General features: G+C 42.8%; 1 protein-coding gene across 1 annotated transcript in view; it reads right to left on the reverse strand.

Moving 5' to 3' along the window:
• HS1BP3 (HCLS1 binding protein 3) overlaps nucleotides 1–20,521 on the reverse strand; it is a 56,661-nt gene that overhangs the window by 36,097 nt on the left and 43 nt on the right. The window contains 4 exon segments of the mRNA XM_083857761.1: nucleotides 2,463–2,682; nucleotides 4,701–4,908; nucleotides 14,272–14,437; nucleotides 20,485–20,521. The exon segment at nucleotides 20,485–20,521 is cut by the window's right edge and continues 43 nt beyond it. Coding sequence (XP_083713887.1) covers nucleotides 2,463–2,682; nucleotides 4,701–4,908; nucleotides 14,272–14,437; nucleotides 20,485–20,521 — 631 coding nt within the window.

Here is a 20,521-nt window from a genome sequence, read left to right on the forward strand (position 1 = left end):
CCCTAGTTTAACATTTTGCCCCTAAGGCCAGATATTTGACTGGATATTGGGTGGCTCAACAGCACAGCAGCAGTGCTGGGCCAAATCCAATTCACAGCCTTCTGGCCCAGGAGGAGAAGTTGTTACCAAATGAAGCGTGCTGACAGCATATGGAGGCCTCTGCTACTGGAGCAGTTTCATCCTCATCCAAAAAGCAAAAAACCTGTAAGATTATGCCAAACACATGATTCAATTTAGGCTGGAGCTCTGCTGCTCAAAGAACTCTGGCCACCACTACTGCACGAAATGGACTGGCTCATTTCAGTGCTGGCTGTACAGCTTTCCAAAGGTTTTTCAGAGAGGAAAGGAGCATGGTGGGTTTTTTTTCCCCTTTTTAACCTGAATTTACCAGGCACTAGGGGACAATTTACTAGTAAACACATTTATCTATCTGCTTCACCTCCTGTTTATCCATTCCCATGCCAAAGTAACTTCAAGCACATGTAAAGCACTAAAGCTGTGAGGCTTTAGCTCCTCTTCAAAGCATGCAAGCACCAAACATTTTAACAGGCATAGAAGACACCCTAAAATGTCCCCCAAGAACTGACCATCCCCTGACCACTAAGCTCCTGCCTTTGGCCTCTCACCTAGACACCTTACTAGATGGCTGGGAGCTGGAATAGAGTGCTGATGTCCAATCTGATCTCCATTGATGTGAGCTGAAAATAACTTCCATGGCAGCAGGATGAGTTACAGGAGAACAGAGACAATGAAAAATCCAACTCAGAATTCTTGTTTCTGCTTTCATGTTTCTGCCCCAACACTGTACATATGAGAGTCACAAAAACGTAATAAATAGATACAGAGATTTCTTTTATAGATACCCAGCCACTGCTTTAGAGTAAAAAAATCTGACTGCATAACATGTCACATTGCAGCTCTGTCCCAGTGAAGACCATACTTCTTATATAAATGAAGTTATTTTGACTCAGTAAGAATTCTGTACTTGGAAGGAATGGAAGCAGTAAACTAAATCAGGATTAAATATCAGATCTTGTCATCCTTCAGTGCATTAGAAGACCAAAATAATCAAGATTTTCAAACGCTATGTCAAGCCGTGCAGAGGAGAAAAGCAAATTTCTTGCTTGTTTTGGCATAGCAAGCTCTTTACAGCTTCTATTTGTTGTAAGTTGGAAAATATAACATTGCATTTGCTAACCCAATAGATCATTTTCCTATCCAAAAAAGGACAGCTGCTTTTGTAAACATGCGAACTAAGGACCATTTTGTGGGAAGTATTGTTTTATCTAACTTCTCATTGTAAATTGTTATTTAAATTTTTAAACTCTCCTTAAACAAAAGAATAATTTTGATGCTGAGTAATTCAGCACATTTTGTCAAAAGAGTAACAGTTAATGTTTTCTGGTGATCCTTTTTTGGTGAATATTTTCTGATCTAAAGGATTAAATACTTCAAGTAAAAAGGAAAATAACTGGTTGTCCACAATTACATATGATTATAATAAGCAGGAGGAAAGTCCAAATAGTGCTTCCAGTATTAATCATCTCATTTGACCAAACTTAGTGTAGGAGACTCCAGTTTAGAGCCTAGAGTGAATGATCCCCTGGAAATGATTTAATGCCATTGGGAAACCCCAAGAGAGGGGTCTGGTTTGTTACCCTCAGTTACTGCCTATTGCTATGCAGAAGCCTTTTGAAAGCACAGTCCAGATCCAAGACAATATTCAGTAGTGGCTGGTGACTCTGGGTGCCTGAAACCATCCAGCTGGGTCAGTCAGTGTTTACTGAAGATAAAGAACAGCTAGACCTTCTTTACTTGGACATCTAAAGCCTGAGACACCCTAAAAAGTAGTTGATACTCATGATTCCAGCCACAGAAAAACTAAATTTGCTTCCAGACTTTAGCAGTTAGAAATCGGTTTGGAATTCAGTGAGAAATTCCATCTTGAAGTGAAGAAAGTAACTGAAAATCACTGGACAGGTAAACAAACCCAGATACCACTATCAGGAAGCTTTGATCCAGTTACTGTTTCTCAAGCTGTTACTGCTTATGCCTTAGTGGAATTTAGCATGTGACACCTTCAGACAAAGGAAAAAGAAAAAAAAAAAGCCACAAGTGAGCTCAAAAGCAGTTCCAGACACTAATCAGAGTGTCCTGTGTACTCCAGAAGGCACATGCACTGGATGCTGGAGGGTTGATGCTTTGTGGTAGAACCCAGCAAAGCACCTTCTGTAGCTGGGGCTGTTACTGAGGCATTTATGATGTCCCTGTCACTTTGATGTCCTGAGGAATCACTGAAAAGGCACTACAAAGTCTCTTCTCTCTATCAAAGCACCTCATTAATGAACTACAGAGGCCCTTCCTCCTCTATGAAATTTAGCTGTGTGGGGACAGTGACACACGACAGCCTTATTCAGAAAGGCTAAAATCTAAACACCTAATTTACAGGATTTTAGCCATACCTGATTATACCAAGAGGGTCTAAAATTTCCTCTTCTTCCTCATCTCCCTCTTCTTTTTTCTCCCCTTTTTTGACATTTTCCACTGATAAAAGCTGTGATATTAAGTCAGGTGTGTTCTCCTCTTTGAAAAAATCCAATGCCTCATTTTCTTCATCTTCTTTCTCCCTGTCATCAGGCACATTTTTACCCTTGAAGTCAACGGCATTGGAAGATTTTGTTCCTGCAAAACACAGTAATGGAGGCAAAACTGAGTATGTGAGATAACAACTACAGGTTTTTTTATACTCTGCACTTGTTCCTGACAGTTTTGTTTGAGGAATGAAGGACATGATCAGCTTTTGTGAAACTCTTTCAAAACACTCCCACTGTTCTCTTTATTCACTATGTGTCATTATGTGTCTGATCTGTTTACTGATTTGAAGTAGTTAAGTAGAGAAAGATAGAGGAAATGAACTTTATCTGAGACAAAGCAGCACATGTCAAATCTGCTTATTTATGCTCCTTCTACAGTCAACAGAAACAATAAAATTTCCAAATGGTGATTCATCCCATCCAAACGAAGTCATGTGAGAAGTTTCTCTTTGAAGTGTCTACTTCTCTTCTACTGGCTACAGAGAGACTGTAAATACTCTGCTTAGCTGTAGGTAGCTAACTTTCACATAGCTAGTAGAGATAAAATCCTCTTTTGGATACTATTTAATTAACTTGGGCTAAAATTAGAGCATTGGACAGCATGTTTCTACAGCAGCTCTTCAGTTTACACTGAAAAATGAAGCCTGAAGTTCTAACAACCTTCAGTATGCAAGATGCACCCAGCTCAGGAAATTCAGCCAACTGAAACATAAAACTAAGTCTTCTCCCTGTACCTGTAACATGCAAAGGCCAGCAGAATGGGGAGAAGACGGTTCCTTGTTGTTGAGTTTCTGGATGTCCAGGGAAGCAATTTAAAATAATGAAACCCGCTAAAAAAAGGCTACTGAAAACTGTGATGGATAAAATTCATGGTTACATCATTTTGACTATTGAAGTACCATGGCATGGGAGACTCATCTCACCCAGATTTTCATGTCTGCATCTGCCAAATCAGGGTAAGACTTACATTATTCTAAGGCAAATTTTGATTTCACATTACTTGCACCCAATCTGCCCACAGAATGTAGTCCAGCCTAGTTTAGCTGCAGATGTGCATTATGGTTAGATTAACCAGCATGCAAAGACCAATCAACCTGAATTCTGAATTCTCTGTGCAAGGGGTCTGTTTTCAAGAGAACACTGCCAGGGAAAAAAAAAAACAAAACAAAACAAAAAAACCCCCAACAACAAACAAACAAACAAACAAAAAAAAACACCCAAACAAAAACCTTACTACCTGGATCTTGCCGCGCATTAAGCAGCTTTGCCCCCTTTGACTTTAGGAAGCTGCCAATTTCACAGAACTAATCTGGCCACACTTGACTCTTCTGCAAAAATGGGTTGTTTACACTTGTTAGCTTCTTGCAACTTCACTTACTTAAAAGTAACCTCCCACTAAGAATCCTGCACAGCACCAGGGTGGAGTATTCCCTGCTCAGCAGCCCTCAGCTAAACTAAAAGCAGAGATTTCCTATGTTCCACTCCTTCAGTAACTCCCTGCTATGCCCAAGGGACATAAGAATGGAATTATACCAACCACTAGACAAGACAACAAGAGCTGGACATAAGGCTAAGGAAAACTAAGAAAAAAAATTAAAAATAAACAAAAACAAAACAAAACAAACCAACCCCAAAAAACCCACAAAAATCTAGCCAGAGAATGTGTTTAACTAATAAAGAATCCGTCTTCCATTTAAATATTTCTCAGAGTCAATAATTTGCAGGAAAACCAGATAAAACATGGAATAGTTGCTCACTAAGGGAGACCCTGCTCTGTCCCTTTAGGGTTCATCTCCCCACTGACAACATACGACTATTTAGCCTTCTAAACTTGCATGTTCTGAAGTACATCAGTAAATCAGAGTTGGGATAGCACAAAGCTTGCTTTGAAGGTACCTATCAACATCTCTGTATGAGGCATGTGTCCACTGAAAGGAGGGAAAAACCCTAACAAACACAACTGTGCAGCACTGTGAAGGCACATGAGGATATTTTCAGTGACAGCCTTTGTTCTGGCACTCTCTCATTTTGGGTACCCGAGTCAAGAACTTAACACTTCCATAAAGCACATTCATGGGAGAGGGGACACTCACATATGTTAGTTACCTAAAAATTCCAGTAACTCAGGACTTGTTGCTAGATCCTCATCTTTGGAGATGAATTTCATTATATCATTGAACATAGTTCTCCGTTCAGAGATGTCAGATTCCCCCACAAAGAGAACTTTTCTGGGCAGGAGAGGAAGAGAAATATGTGGATATCGTGCTGTCAGTCTCTGGTACAGCTCTTCGATCTCGCTGTACTTCTTGGAAACCTGCAATGAAAATGTGTTGCCTGGGTTAATTTCTTTACAGGAGAGACAGAACAGCAAAGCAGCAGTTTAAGTGCTGTGAAACATTAACTGTGGAAGTGGAAAACCATATATTAGCAAGGAGTTTTACAGATGGCCTAGCAAAAACCTGTTATGTACCTGGTGAATCCTCCAGCATTGTTGCTGGTCTTCTAATTCTGTTATTAAAATCCACTGCTTAATGGAATTAAAGTTCATCGCCAGAATCCATTTGTCTGACTCATCAGCTAATGAAATACTGGGAAGGTCACTCCTCCAGATATTCTTCTGAAGGCAGGAATCCTTGTCCACTAAAAGTGATGCCCAGTCCTGAGAGACAGGAGGGAAGAAAAGCCCTCCCTGGTAGGTAGGTAGGTAGGTAGGTAGGTAGGTAGGTAGGTATATGGTGGCAAAAGCTGCCTATGTCTTTGCACCACTGTCCCATTCCTCACTCCTGGTGGCTTCTAAGCAACTAAGTGCCCTTTGGTTGCTTAGGCCTAAAAAACTGTCACGTTGTTCTGCCCTGAAGAGCTCATGACACAAAACCCTAAGGGCAAAGACCTCAGCTGACCCCTCACTATTCAGTTCATCCATGAGAAAATAAAAATCAACAACCTGGTCATAGCCTAAAAGGTTCTCATACAGGGAGAAGATGCCAACAGTGAATGGAGTCATTCCTTCTGTGGACAAAGACAGGAAGCCTGAGGAGAAATAAGGCTCAAGATATTACAAGGAAAGCAATAGCTATGGGAATGTTGGTTTAAAAAGGTGTGGCTTTTATGCCACATTAAGTATTGAATTCAGTACCTTAAACCAATATACGAAACCCACACACAAACAAAACACTACCTCTAAGTGACATTACAGATGCAATGAGGGTGACTTCCCTGCTCTGTGGTGTTATACACATAATGTATTTGTCAAGGCCCTCCATGGACCCATAAACTACCAAACTGTTTCAATTAATACAGAGATTAAAAATCAACCCAAAACCTAGTGCTAGTAGAGGGCATAGGACACAGACACTGTTTTAGGGTCCAGCTCTCATCCTCCTGTAACATGTATTGCTGAACTCTAAAGGAGTAAATCTCAATTAACACTGCAGTATGTGCAGTATTGCACATAATGAGATATGAAAGATGGAGAAATTCAAGCATCACATCTTGTAATGGAGTAATGCAGAGTTCTCCCACCAACACAGTGATAAAGAAAGTCGACCTAACAAAAAGCACAGAAGGGAAATGAGTTATAGATCAATGCAGAATCCCTACACTGCATCTATACAAGCAAACTAAACAGCGTCAGGCATATTCCCAGTCACTGGAACCTGAGCGTATCTACTAGAAACCTAATTTACAGTGTCTACTGGAACCTGGCAATGTCTGGCACAGTTCCTACTCTAGGCAGCTACCATGCCCCCAGGTAACTGTTCAGCCCAAGATTTGGCCTGGTGGAGAAACCTGTCAGCAGCCAGTTTGGGTACTGATGCACACTGCAGATGGTAAGAAAGTTTAATCTTGCACATGCAGCCAGACTGTGTGAGCTGTCCTCCAAGCCAGGGAACTGCCCTGCAGGCCCTGACAGTAACAGGCACACCTCAACCAGCTCACTGATTGAGATGTTGGCGCAAAGAGCAATAACCACCTCAGCTTTCACGCTTCCCTGCCTTTCACAGTAATTATCAAGCCAGCCAGATGATTTGGAAAAGCATTTGCATTTCAGCTGTACCATGTTCACTGTGGGTTCAGTGTCCAGTCAGAAAAGGCAAGCAGCTTTGTAAGAAAGATCTGAAACACAACACCCAACCTGAGTCGACAGGGGAATGAAAAACAAGAATTTCAGACTTGTCCTGTGAAAGCAACCAAGGTTAAATGTGGGTAACAATCTGCTCCACATGTGGCATCTGAAATCCCACTCAGCAACCAAGCACTAAAGTGAGGGCAATAGAGATGCTCCAGAACATCATAATATTCCCTCTGAAAGACACCCCAAAAAGAGAGGGGAAAACAATTCCAGAGCTTCTGAACTGCTGGACATTTTTATTTCACTAGGTCCCAGCAGCACTCTGAACATCATAGATGCCTAAGCCCCTCCCAAAAATACTATGTAAGCACAAAAGTAAGGACAGTAAGGAATTCACTGGTGCTCTTTTAGAAGAATAAACATCATTACCCTCCATCCAGGGAAAAAAAATAAGTCTGATTTGCAAAAAAACATTTAACATCTAATTAATTTCAATAATAACTACAAAATTAATTTCTGAAAGCATTACAAGACAGCAGCCAATCAAGATTATGCCAAAACAGTTTTTTAAAATACTCTAACACTGAACTGAGATACACAAACTTATTTCTTTCCCCACTTAATTCTCATTCCTCCTCTATCAAAGCCTGTAAATTATTCATAAATCTCAATTTATGTCTAATTACACCACCAAACCTAAAGCAAATGCACACCCTCGCACCCCATCACTAATTGCGCCTTTGTGGATCTGCGTGGGCTTTGAACAACAACGCCGGGAATGCACACACGACACGGAATACCAAGTGTGGCAGCACAGGCTCCAAAGCATACTAATGTCCTTCCCAGAGCCCGCAGCACACCGGGCAGGCCAATATCCAGCGGTGCCGGGATGCCCTCTGCTGGAACACCCCACCAGACCTCCAGACAAAACTATTCCCTGCTACCCAAGCCCAGTGCTGGCCCCTTCAGCCGGGGCTCCTCACCCACTGTCCCTGTGCCTCCAGCTCTGCAGCCACGGGCTCCTCGACACCCTCGCTCAGCTCTGCTGCCAGATTTACCTTGGGTTTGGTGCTGGGAATGCAGTGGTAAGGCTGGCTGAGCCCAACAGCTCCAGACTGGTGCACTGAGATTCACCAAATGGTTTGGGTTGGAAGGGACATTAAAGATCATCCAGTTCTATGGGGAGGGACATTTGCCACTAGACCAGGTTGCTCAGAGCACCCTCCAACCTGGCCTTGAGCAATTCCAGGGATGGGGCAGCCACAGCTTCTCTGGGCAACCTGTTCCAGTGTCTCAGCACCCTCACAGTCAAGAATTTTTTCCTTACATCTCACCTAAACCTTCTTTTCTTCAGCCTAAGGTCATTCCCCCTTGTCAATTCCAGTCAAATCCTTGTCACCAGTCCCCCTCCTGCTTTCTTACAGCCTCTTTAGGTCACCCTGGAGCCTTCTCCAGGCTCTCTCAGTGTCCCCACAGGAGAGTTGTCCCAGCTCTGTGACCACTTTTGTACCCTTCCTCTGGATCTGTTCTGACAGGTCCATGCTGTTCCTGTACTTGGGAGCCCAGAGCTGGATGCAGCAGCACAGAGGCCTTACCCAAGTGCCAGACAGGTCCCACAGAGTGCATTTTTATAAGTCAAATGCCAGACATGATGCAGAGCATTCTCACACCTTTCCAGTCAGAAAGCACTGCTCTACCACAACAATTTTGGACCCTTTCAATTTGACATTTTCTGTCAGTCTTCCAGGAGAAAGGTGCATCAGCATGTAACAAAATTAAATCTTGCCTTTCCTGGTTATCACTTACAGCCCTTTGAAAATTGTTGATGGATCCTATGGCCCAAAATGTCAGAATAAAAAATAAGCACTGCTCTAAACCCTATTTTATCAATCCTATTAAGTAAACAAAGTTCCATTTGATTAATATTCAAATATTTTTCTTCTGCTGCCTGTAATTCCTCCAGGTCTTGATCCTGCAGTTATCCTCTCCCCCTCCATGCCTCTAACTGAACTCTGTGAACACTGTGGAGCTAAACACCCACCACCTGTAAGTAAGCCTGAGTGCATATGCTTCAAGGAGTTCTGTCAAGTCACAATATCAAAGGCTCAATCTGCTTCACTTCAAAAGAGTTAATCATGCAAATACAGCAAAGCATGTGCACATTTGCCAGGTCAAGACCTTATTTGCCTGTAACAATTAACATTCAACGCAGAACTTAAAAGACAGACAGGGATGGGTTGAATGCTTTTTTTTTTTTTTTTTTTTTTTTAACTGGGAACAAATAAATAAGTTTAATGTGATCAAGTACAGCTAGAAGGTTAAGAAAATCACCATGAAGTTCAAAGTGAAAGTCTGAAGTTTGCTGCTAATCCCTCAAATCTCATGCATGTGCCTTGCCCCCCTCTTCCCAAGGGCCTCAGGCATGAAAGTACACACCGGAATGGCTGTAGGATACGAGCCTGGGACTTGCAGTTGTGAGCACAATTTGATCCCACTCAGTATTAATGCTATTTAATGCCTCCTTTCCCTTCAAAGCTCCTTTTACTGCCCCATTTCTGACCTCAAACTTGTCTTCATATATGCTTTATATCTACTCCAAGTATTTCAACAAAATGGAGATCTTAGAGCCAATTTGAGCCCTTTTGCCAGCCAGTGCACCCAACAAAGAGCACACTTGATTTGACAGTATTTCTTGAAACCCAGGGCTACTGTGACTTTATTCTTATAAAGCCCACTTCTTAACACTGTCCGAAAAGAGAGATCCAGCATCTCTGTTCTTTAAAACAACCACTAGCCTTGGGTACAGGAATCAAAAGCACTCCTCCTCCCAGGCAGCACAACCCAAGCTTTCACTTGGAAACTCTCAATTCAAGCCATACCAGAATTAATGTTGCTTGGTGACCCCGTGGGTAAGCATTATGGTAGATTTTAATTACATGACCACATGCTGTTCTCCTCATCTGTTTTGCCCAGTAGAAGAGCAAGAACTCTAATATTTCTTTTTAGTCAACATGAATCCTTAGTGGCTCCTGAATCTACTGCTACACTGAGCATGATTTTTTTCCATCCTCTCTCACATAACAGAAACCATAAGGTGAAGGAATTTATCTTCACAACATACCTGTATGGTCAGGAAAAAGCAACTCCAATGCATAGATTTTGAGACCCAAAAAAAAAAAAAAAAAACACCCCCCCCAAAAAAGCCAACATATGCAAAAAGGCGATGATGAAAACATAAATTAATACACACCCACGTACTCATTGTACTCATTGCATTCCCTCATTTTAAGAGGGGAAGATAGGTCTATAGTAAATGCCTCCCTAAATTGTGCTATGCCTGTCAAACATCAGTAGTTATTTGTTCACCTTTGAAAAAGAAAAAACTTGACTAACAAATAACTCGTACAGAAGAATCAAACTGGATGCAGATACAAAGAGAAGGCACTAAAGGCTGGGTGGCTTTTTAATAAGGCTGTGAAGGGAGAATTTAATTGCTAAAAAAGCTAGGGTGTGGCTGGAAGAAATGCCTTTAAGAAAAGCAAAGCCTTTTCTTTTTGTCACAGCAAATGGCAAATCTACAGGCAATAATTAAATATCACCTTGGTAGCAGTTCCAAAGAGAAAACCAATTTCCCTTTTTCGATAGTACAAGAGTATCCTGACCTTTGAAAGAAATGCAACTGACTTTTCCTTTAATTATCAAATATAACCTGAAGGTTATGCAGTTCTACAACCCATTTGCTCTATTTTACAATTAGCATTTCTTTAAATTAAAAAAAATCCCTCCAGTTTCTAAGAATTTACACCTGAATGTCAGCACAGAAGTGAATTTCTTCTCCTGTTAATGGTTCACAAACATTTATTTAGAGGTGTCATGATGCCGATTTTGCATAGTCCTATTAAGGTTAGGGAACAGGGCACTCCAGATTGTTTAGGTCCACAGTAAAGGCTCCACAGGTGAGATCTGAAATCTCTTTTTGACGTTCATCTGGGTTTTGTCACAGGGCCTTAACACATCTCTCCGTCTTGACAGGATGACAGGACTCAAGCTGCACCAGGGGAGGTTCAGGTTGGACATCAGAAGGAATTTCTTCATGGAAATGGTCCTTAAACATTGGAACGGACTATCCAGGGAGGTGGTGGAGTTACCATCCCTGGAGGCATTCAGGAAATGTCTGGACACGGCACTTGATGCTCAGCATAGTTGCCAGGGTGGTGATCTGTCAAAAGCTGGGTCAGTGATCTTAAAGGCTGTTTCCCACCCCAAATGATCCTATGGCTCGATCCCGGAGACACAGCCACCCCAGAGCACACCTCTGCCGTGCCCGCCCTCCTTTCCCGGGAAAAGAGGAGCGGCTGGAGCCCGGAGCTCTCTGCTGCCGCCCAGCGCCCGCCGCGCGCGGTGCAGCCCCCAGGGCCCGGCGCCTCCTCTGAGGCCTCGGGACAGGACAGGGCGAGGGGCGGCCACAGAACAGGACCGGGCTCCCAACTGAGCCGGCCAAAACTGGGACAAGCCAGTCTCTGTGTCTGGTACACAGAGACAAGGAAAATCCTACCTTCTCTAACCTACATGTCGCCCCAGCGCTATGACGCTGGCTCCCTCCTCCAATTTGGCAGTTTCAACAAAAGCAAAAAAAAAGACCCCTCTCCCATTCTGCTCCAGAACTGGCACACAGTAGTTCCTTCTTCCTCTTTCTTATGTCTCATCTCACTCTGCTTTGTGATACAGATCTGATGTGCTCGATCTGCTGCCCATTGCAGCCTCATTCATCTCTGCCTCTCCTCAGGTTCCTCAGGCTCTTCTTACACTTCCTCTCAAACCCTCTGGGGAAGGGTCACAGCTCCTGCTTGTGCTGCTCCAGCATCCAGCACAACAGGGCACTCACAGACACATTTGCCCACTGTGGCAGACTGTATAAAGAACCAACTCCTCATCTGCAACCACTGATGCTTTCACCCCAAATGTGCTCCCGTGAATTCCTGGAAATATGGACAGTTTACTCAAGACATCAGACAGACCCTGCCCTCAGACAGACCCCTTCATCCTGGGGCAACCTGCCTTCCCTGGCAGCCACCAGGTTAACCCATCTGCCTGCAAGCACGAGGTGTCTCAGCTCCCATGACAGTCATTGGTAAAATGACATTGTGGTGAAGTGTGACTGAAGCTGAATCACATGAACACAGGCAGCCAGTGGTGCCTTGGATGCTGCACCGAATTCTCCGCGCTGTTTCAGGGCAGTGCGAACGCCTTTATCTCCTCTGTCACACAGCCCTATGCACACAGCTATGGTAATTTAGGGTTTCTCAAATGGTACCAGATCTTTATGTCATGCAAAAGGGGTTCCCCCACCCCACAGGTGCTCAGCTACATCCTTTTCAACAGCACTGCACTGATGGGGATGGCAGTTCAGAAAACCAAATGCAGGCATTGAATTATAGAGAGCAGACTGTTCTGCCCAGAAAAAAGGCATCCCATGCCATCTGAGATGATTTGGGGTATCCAAGGGGCTTGTGTGCAGCAGGCTAATATCACACAAGATCTACAGGAAACCCACAGCCTTGCTGAAGGCCGGGTAGAAAATCCCAGGACATCTTTGAGTGTGCACAGCGATTTGTGTGCCACTCTACTGACCCTCACGCATTTCAGCCTGGAATTGAAGCCCCTCACTGCAGCTGTCTAAAATGTAGATACTTTCTCTTTATGGTGTAAGAAGAGAGACATTTCCAGAGGATGAGTCACATCATTCCCCTTCTCCCCACTGACCACACAAGCACGGACAGACTCAGATTAAAATATCCAACTTCGAGAGAGATAAGTTACGACAGGTGAATCCCTCTGTTCCTTCCAGTAATACATACAGACAAGACTCATCGGAATGAATCGATGGAAAGCATCCATCCTCAACCTCCCAGCTCACGGTTTTAAATTACTCTCACACAACAAACTATATAATATATCATATTTAGTCAGCTGAAAAAAATGTAACTGATGAGATAAATGTTATTCTCGTCAGGCTCCACCAGTTTTCTTCTTTATGAAGAATGAAATGTCAGGAGGCCTCACCAGAGGAGAAATCAGGGAGGTTCATTTCACTTGAGCAGAGCAACTGAGTGCTGAAAATCCCAGAGAGAGACATGGGAACAGACAACCTCAGCAAGCAGAGGGGCTGCAGTACAAAGCCTGTCTCTCCTCTTTATAGACAAGCTGATTTTATTAACTTATTCTTAAATGATGCAAAATGAAGTTAAATGATGACAGCCCAGTCTAACATCTCAGGTGTCACCAGATTTTTTCTTCCACAGAGCTGTGTGGAAATATTACATAATACAAACAGGCACTGATGCATGAAAAAAAGCAACTGCACATCCCCTTCTCTTATCTGCCCATGTCTGGGCCTTCCTTGTCCTAAAAGAAACTTGAATGCAATTGTGCAACTCACAGGCTCAAGAACAGGTGTAAATCAGTACTGAATAACAAGCTCCAAAATACCCATTTTTAGCCAGGAGCAGTTCCTCAGCTGACATTATGGAATAGCCACATGACTCTGGCACACAAAAGGAAACACTGCAGGAGTGAGAACAAGCAGTCAGGGATGAGGAGGGAGAACAGAACAGACTCCTATGCCAGCATTGCTGCTTTTACCATAGTTATATATAGCACAAAGTGTGGAATAAATGCAGGCAATCTTATTTGTTGTAAAGCATTTCTTTTCAACACTGACAGATGTTTATCTGCAAATCGGATTATTTAAATAGGCTTTTATCAACTATCTTCTGTGAAGTGTGAGTTACAATACAGGTCATGGTCTACCAGGTAACCACACATTCACATCACTCTGACATTACAGTTATTGCCAAAGAATCTGAAAAGAGCAGATGTTCACAGCATGAAACAGGGCGTGTTTCTTTATGGTCAATGGACAGAGAAATGCACTGCTTGAGAGTGGTTCAGCAGGCAGCTAAAGAAGATCAAACAGAAAACCCTAAACACACCTTTCCCATCAGCTTGACAGAGAGTCCCAGGGGCAACGGCTTAAGTAGATGTGCACATGCCATAGGTGAGATTTATATCACCTGTTTTAAGTCATGTGCTGCATTTTCAAACCTTTACTTTGCAGGTATAATGAAAAAGACAATCCAGCTAAAAAATGTTTTATATGGACACTTCCTTGTAAACCTCTCTTACTAAGGATTTTAAAAGCTGTGTCTAGGTAATAGACCCATTCACATAAGCTCCCGTATATTTATTTTGTGTTTCTGTAGGAAATCTAGTACTGATACATATATTGGAGAAACTAATTTGTAGCAGAATTTACAAAAAGCTTAATTGGTTTCTACTTGTTGATCCATAATGAAAAATGCCTTAAAGACAAGAACAGGCATCTTCACTTTCAGCTCCTGGAATAAAAAGTTCAATTACTGTGTGGATAATGGAATACACATAACGGAATAGGAATGGCAGAAATGGTACAGACTGTGTTGTCCTACCAAGGACCTTGACCTGGAGAGGCTGTGATTGATGATGAAGCATCTGCTACATCATGACAGAAATAATCAAAGCTGATTAAGAAAGTGATCACTAACACAGGTCTGATTAAATACTTACCATAAATTGAACCACATCTTCAGGCTTGTGCTTTGCTGATTTGAAGGCAGCCAGTCGAGTAACAACAACAATGTGATACTCGACATGGCCAGACATCATCTTCCCACGGATTTCCTGGTATTCTGGCACTGACAAATCCAGCCCCGTGTGTGTATTCTGAATTTGCCTAGGGAAGAAAATACACAGAGTTCAGGGACTGGCACAAAGACTTTTAACTGTCCCTCTCCCAGTAAGAAGCCCAAGAAACTCAATGTAAAGGCTCTCACTGGAACAAGACATCAGACAGACCCTGCCCTCAGCACTTCCTACTCTGCAACAAGACGAATTGGGACATGACTTGTTTCCTATATTCCATCCCAAAGCACCTGCCATGAGCCACTGCAGGCAACATGCCAGGAACACAGCATTTCTGTGAAGAGATGTGGATTCATTCAGTACAGAAACTTCACTCACAGGAACAAAAAGTGTTCTTAACCCAGCATGGCAGGTGAGAAGATCTCACAATCTCTCATCAGGTTTATTTTGAGAGAAAGGTCTGACTTTCACTGACATAGTGATTCATGCTGAGCCCTATCCACCTCTCCTTTATCTAAGCACATTCCCAGGAATGACAGAGACAATAGCTGAAAGGTGCCATGAAAGAAAGAAGGAGCACAGGAACCACCTGAGGTTTGTGAAGAGCCAACCAGGGAACTGGTTTAAAGCTGAAATACAAAGGAAGCTGCTGGAGGAGACTGATGGGCCAATCACAGTTTCCATTTGTGAAGGTCCTTGAGGAAAATCAGACAAACATCAGGACTGAGCAAGTTAAAGAAGGACATGATCCCTCAGAGCTACCTTCTGGTTTTGACTGTCTGATACACAGTCTTGTTGCCAAACAGCCTAATGGACACACTAGCCAAATCTTGGCTTTCCCATAGAAAATCCTACTGGAAACAGAACTACCTGTCCTTTCATATTCAGTTAAAGTAGACAACCACACATTAACCTCTGAGAGTTGCCAGCAGTCATAACCACCCATGGCTCCTCCTGGAGGAAAATGCAACAGGGGAGCTGCTGCTGCAGTTTATTCCATGCATTTTTTTCCTCCTGACCATTTCAGATCCACAGAACTGTGGTGCCACCTTCCCCCTGGATTGCCACCTGAAAATATTTATGACATTTTTGCAAGAGGAATGCCGGATCATGTTAGAGTGTTCACACATCAGGAGTAAGACCAAGCAGTTGCTGTTGGAGCATTGAATCGTATGTTTAATGAAATAAATAGTCTGTTTCAATAGCCTGAAAATCAAAACTGATCAATGATCCTTTCCCCAAAGTTACCCTATGTCAAACCACAGAACACTTGCTATCCCTGGAAACATGTATTCTGGCAGAATCAGAAGTTCACCATCCAGAAGACTGAATACCCTCTGAGTACACCCCTCCTATGTGTGAGTGAATGCTTTTTAGAGAAATCAAAAGGAATCATTTAAAAGAAAAACAAACTAGGATCATTAAACATTTTTTCTGCCTTTTAAAACTTTAACCATGAGGATTAAGTTCTATCTTCCCTGGATTTCCTGCAGACTGCAGAGTTCTTGTGGAATTCTTGCCTCTTCCTTCAGGAAGTTTATATTCATTAACAGAGGTCCCCTTTCACCTAAGGATACACAATGTGTAGAACTTAATATACACTTTCAAGAGGCTTAAACAATCTAGTTTCAAACAAAGTAAGATTCCTCTCATCATGTCAAAACTTGACCAATTCTTATGAAACTTGAGCTTCCCCAAGGAGGCAACCTCTGAATCTCTAATTCAAAGCCTGAAAAAAAGCCTTTTAAAGAGAGTATCTTGAGAGTTCTTAATAGGATAACAAAAAACAAGGAAACAGACCCAGTTTTGTGCCAAATCCTCTTTGCAAGCCATGTTTAAAGCACTAGGGCTTTAATAACATCTCTGTCATCTCCAGTGTTTTGATGATGCTATTCTGTCTGTTCTGATTCTCTTCTCATATTCTGCCAGTCAAGGAGTTCACTTTACACATCTAGACAAAATTTTGTTCTCAGTTACACGTGGCTGGCTCCAAAATAGGACCATTAGTGCCTATGTGTGACTACACAGGTGCCTGGCTTTACACAGCAGCCTGTGGGATCTGCAAGTAACAACCATCATCTGGAACTCTGCCTCCTTCAGTGGCAGCCAAAATGCTGACTCTAAGGGCACCTGCCAGTAAAATCAGCTGGATCTGGAGTTTTTTAGAATATACCTGCAGCAGAGGATATGCTTTAAAAGAGACTTACAGATCACAATAGTCTTAAACACTGTTAAGATCACCAAAGGATTTGCCCACTGTGGCAGACTATATAAAGAAGCAACTCCTCATTTGCAACCACTGATGCCTCCACCCCAAATTTGCTCCTGTGAATTCCTGGAAATATGGACAGTAAATTAAGCCACCTGATGAGGACTTGAGATAAGATAAAGGTGGTACTATTGTCCAAGTTATCTCAAACCTAAGGAGAGGTAAACAAGGCTGGGGGAGAAGAGTGTAATGCTGCAAGGAGTCCATGGAGAAGGCCAGCTCAGCAACTGTGCTGAAGGTCAGCTCTGACTGGAGGAGACCATAGTCCACAGACTCAAAAGAAGAGACACACTGAGCACAGGACATTCACACTCACATGTAGGCCTGAGGGTATTTAACCCTTCTGATGGGGCATAACAGGCTGAACAACACATGCATGAGAGGCAGCTGTGATGTCTTAAAGAGTGTCATAAACCATCAAAGACACACAAAGCACCCCCAGATTTATTTCTGGGGCCTTCCATCAGAGGACTGTACATGATTCACAGTGTAACAAAAGACAGAGCAAAACTACCCCCTGCAGGGGAGCTGCCTGGCCATGCCCACACATACTTGAATGTATATTAACCCACTAAACTATGTTTTGTGGGACCCTTACCACCAAAAAGGGTGAAGAAGGACCAACAAAACACCGCTGGATCCACAAAATTAGTAATTATCTTTCTACTTAGTTGTTCTCTCTCTGCCTCCCCCCCATCCTCTTTTCTACGTCTTTGTCTCTCTCTTACATTTTACTAAATAAAATCTGCGTTATTGATTTTGGTATATGATCTCATTTGCACGTTAATTTGAGTAGAAGCATCTCTCTCTAATAATCACAATAATCAGATCTTAACAGCTCTCCAGATGTGCAGTCACTCAAAAGTTGTGACTGCAGCTATGGCAGCAAAAAGGTCTGTCACTTGTACTCAGGAATGATTTACTAAGCCAGGGAAGTGTGTGAGTTACCAGTCCCTGAAAGGATGTGTAGACATGGCACCTGGGAACAGGGTTTAGTGGTGGATGTGGCAGTGCTGAGTAAATGCTTGGAATGAAGATCTTAAATGTCTTTTCCATCTCAAATGAGTCTGTGATTCTACTTCTGTTTACACAGAGTATAAATTACTAATTAACCTGCTTTTCACCTCCGATATGAATTAAAGGAGTAATGACCAGTGAACCATCCTCAAGGGGCCTTTAGCTGAAAACACCAACCATGTACAGATGTTCTGAGATGACACAATGACAATTTCACTCTAAGAGCTGCTGCATTAGAGAGTTCTGAAAGTGTCACCAAATTAGTAAGTACCTTATCTATACTCAGGGGTTTTCTTTTAAAGTTTTTCCAAGTCTGTGCTAAAATGTCATGGAAAATGATTAGAGGGAGGGGGAATAGCTACATTTTTGTTTGTTTGCTTTAGGCCTTATGATCACTTTCATTATCATCTCCTACAGGAAACCCAGCCCTATTATCTCTTCCATAGCAACAGAATTTCTTTTTAAATATAAAACTGATTCCAAACAAACAGAAATCAGCAGGGAGGCTGAGACAGACAGAGCGTACCCTAGTTCTTGTAATGCCTTCAAAATAAGCAGCCTTAGTGTTTCAATTAATTAAATACTGTTATTGTTATTCAAACAGAACCAGCACCTGCAAGTCCCAAGACAGAATATAGTTTCACTGCCTTTTTCACATAAAACACTATTATTTTTACACCTGTAGCTTAAAAAAAAAAAGCAGCAAAAGGAGAAAACTGGTTGTTTAACTTGGACACACAGGTTTATTGTTTCTACTTGTTACTTGAATCTAGTTTATCTCCAGTTTACACTTCTGTCTACAAAACAGTACTACAGACTGTTCTACAGACAGTTCATCAGAGACCTGGGCACATGGTTAGCCTTCCTAACAGGAATCACTTCCCCCAAATACAAGGACACCATTTACATCAGCAACACTGGCATGAATCAGACCATTGCACAACCAGATCATGCAGGATTGGCCCAGAACAGAGGAAGTGCAGACTAAAAAGGTCAGCTGAACTGAGCAGCTTCCATAGTTCACGGAAGAACCAGGTTTTCACTCCTGTTTTTTTGATCTGCATATAATAATTAATTTGTACTTTAATTAATCTGCTTTCTGTGCTGAAAGGCCAACATGGGGGGTGGGTAATAGCCACCCCTAGAAAGCAAGTAAAATAACAGATGCAAGTGTTGCGATCAGAGAAACATTTATTCCAGCACCTGTGTGGCCAGGAGAGCAGTCTGTGCTTCCTGCCTTGCCAAAGTCAGCCCTGCCAGCAGCACCCAGCTCCAACAACCTCTCTCCACATGGGACCAAACTGTGACATCCCTGGTCATAACAAAAGGAGAAAAAAAAAATCATACAACTAGTTTTATTTGTTAAGTGAAGGCAAAGTACTCATCAAATAATTTATTTCTCTGTATAGTCTAACTACAAGTATACAGATTTTACAGGCTCCCCAGAGAAGTGATCACAGCACCAAACCTGACAGGATTCAATAAATGTTTGGACAGTGCTCTCAGACATGTGGTGTGATCCCTGGGATGCTCTGAGCAGCGCCAGGAGTTGGATTCAATGATCCAACTCAGCATTTTCTATGATTCCATGATTTATATTACCACACCAACTAGGAATCCTATTCCCAAAACAAGCATGTGGAAAAGGTCACAACTATATAGCTATTTCACCTCAGAAGCTAGAAAATATGTTCACTTGCTGAAGTCTTGATCCAACATGGACATATATACTCAATTTTATCACTGAAAGCATTCCAGTTTCAGTGGGACAATTTGAAAGTGGGTCTTTTTCAGTCTAAAAACTGTAAAATTAACCTAGGTGTTCAGATTTCCATTTCCAAGGCTAAACTTGGAAAAAAAAAAAAATCAGTCCTACAAAACATCTGTTAGACACATCAGATGCATTTGAACATTTGAAGGTTCAAGGCTGCTGCTTCAAGGAAAGTCCAGCCCTGATATAGCTAAATATTTAAGGATTAAAATAATGGCTTTGAAGTTAAAGTGACTGAAATAGTCATAATTTATGTTCTAGGAGGTAAGGACCTTGCTGAATCAACACTCCTGCCTCCCTAGTCTCTTCTGATAGGAAACTGCTTTTATGTGGTCTCAAATATCTCATGGGAATTAAAAAAAAAAAAAAAAAAAAAAAAAAAAAAAAAAAAAAAAAAAAAAAAAAAAAAGTGCTCTATCAATTTCCCTATAAAAGATTGCCATAAGCATTTTCTTTGCGAGACATTTCACAGGAGCGCTCCTTCCTTTTCCACATCTAGGAAAAAATCGGGTTTAAAAATTTAATGCATCAGAAAACAGCAACCCTTGCGCCACGCAGGGGATAGATAGCTTCATAGCTTCGAGAAGGTGAGAAAGGAGAATAAAGTCTCTTTGCCCAGCCCTGGCCTCCCAGCCGGAGTGGGCACAGGAGGATGCGGGGAATGGCCCCAGCCAGAGCACCGGGGACACCGCGCCTCCAAGGGGCCGCTGCACAGCCCGGGATAAATCCCAATTCCCGCCCGCCCACCTCCAAACACCGACACGGAAAAGCTGTTCCTGGAGGGCGGCAGCACACGCTGCTCCAGAGTGGAGGGCGAACAGCCGGAGTTATCACCAGAGGAAAGGGCACAGAGCACGGGCCAGGGATCTGCCCCGGCTGGGAAATCAGGAAAACCGGAGAACAGCTGAAGTGCCCCGGGGCAAACCTAGGCAGAACCACCCGGCTTTCCTTTCCCTCAGCCTCCGCCGCCCCGCGCTCCTTCCTTTCCTTTCCCTTCCCTTTTCCCGTTCCCCCGCTCCCTGGCCGGGCTGCCCCGCGGGGCCGTTGGGGGCCGGGGCCGCTGCAGGGCCGTGCCCGGTACCTGGTGGTGACCAGCACGGCGGGCGCCGGGCCGCGCT

Source organism: Zosterops lateralis, assembly GCF_965231275.1.
Source record: "Zosterops lateralis genome assembly, chromosome: 3".
Lineage (NCBI taxonomy): Eukaryota > Metazoa > Chordata > Aves > Passeriformes > Zosteropidae > Zosterops > Zosterops lateralis.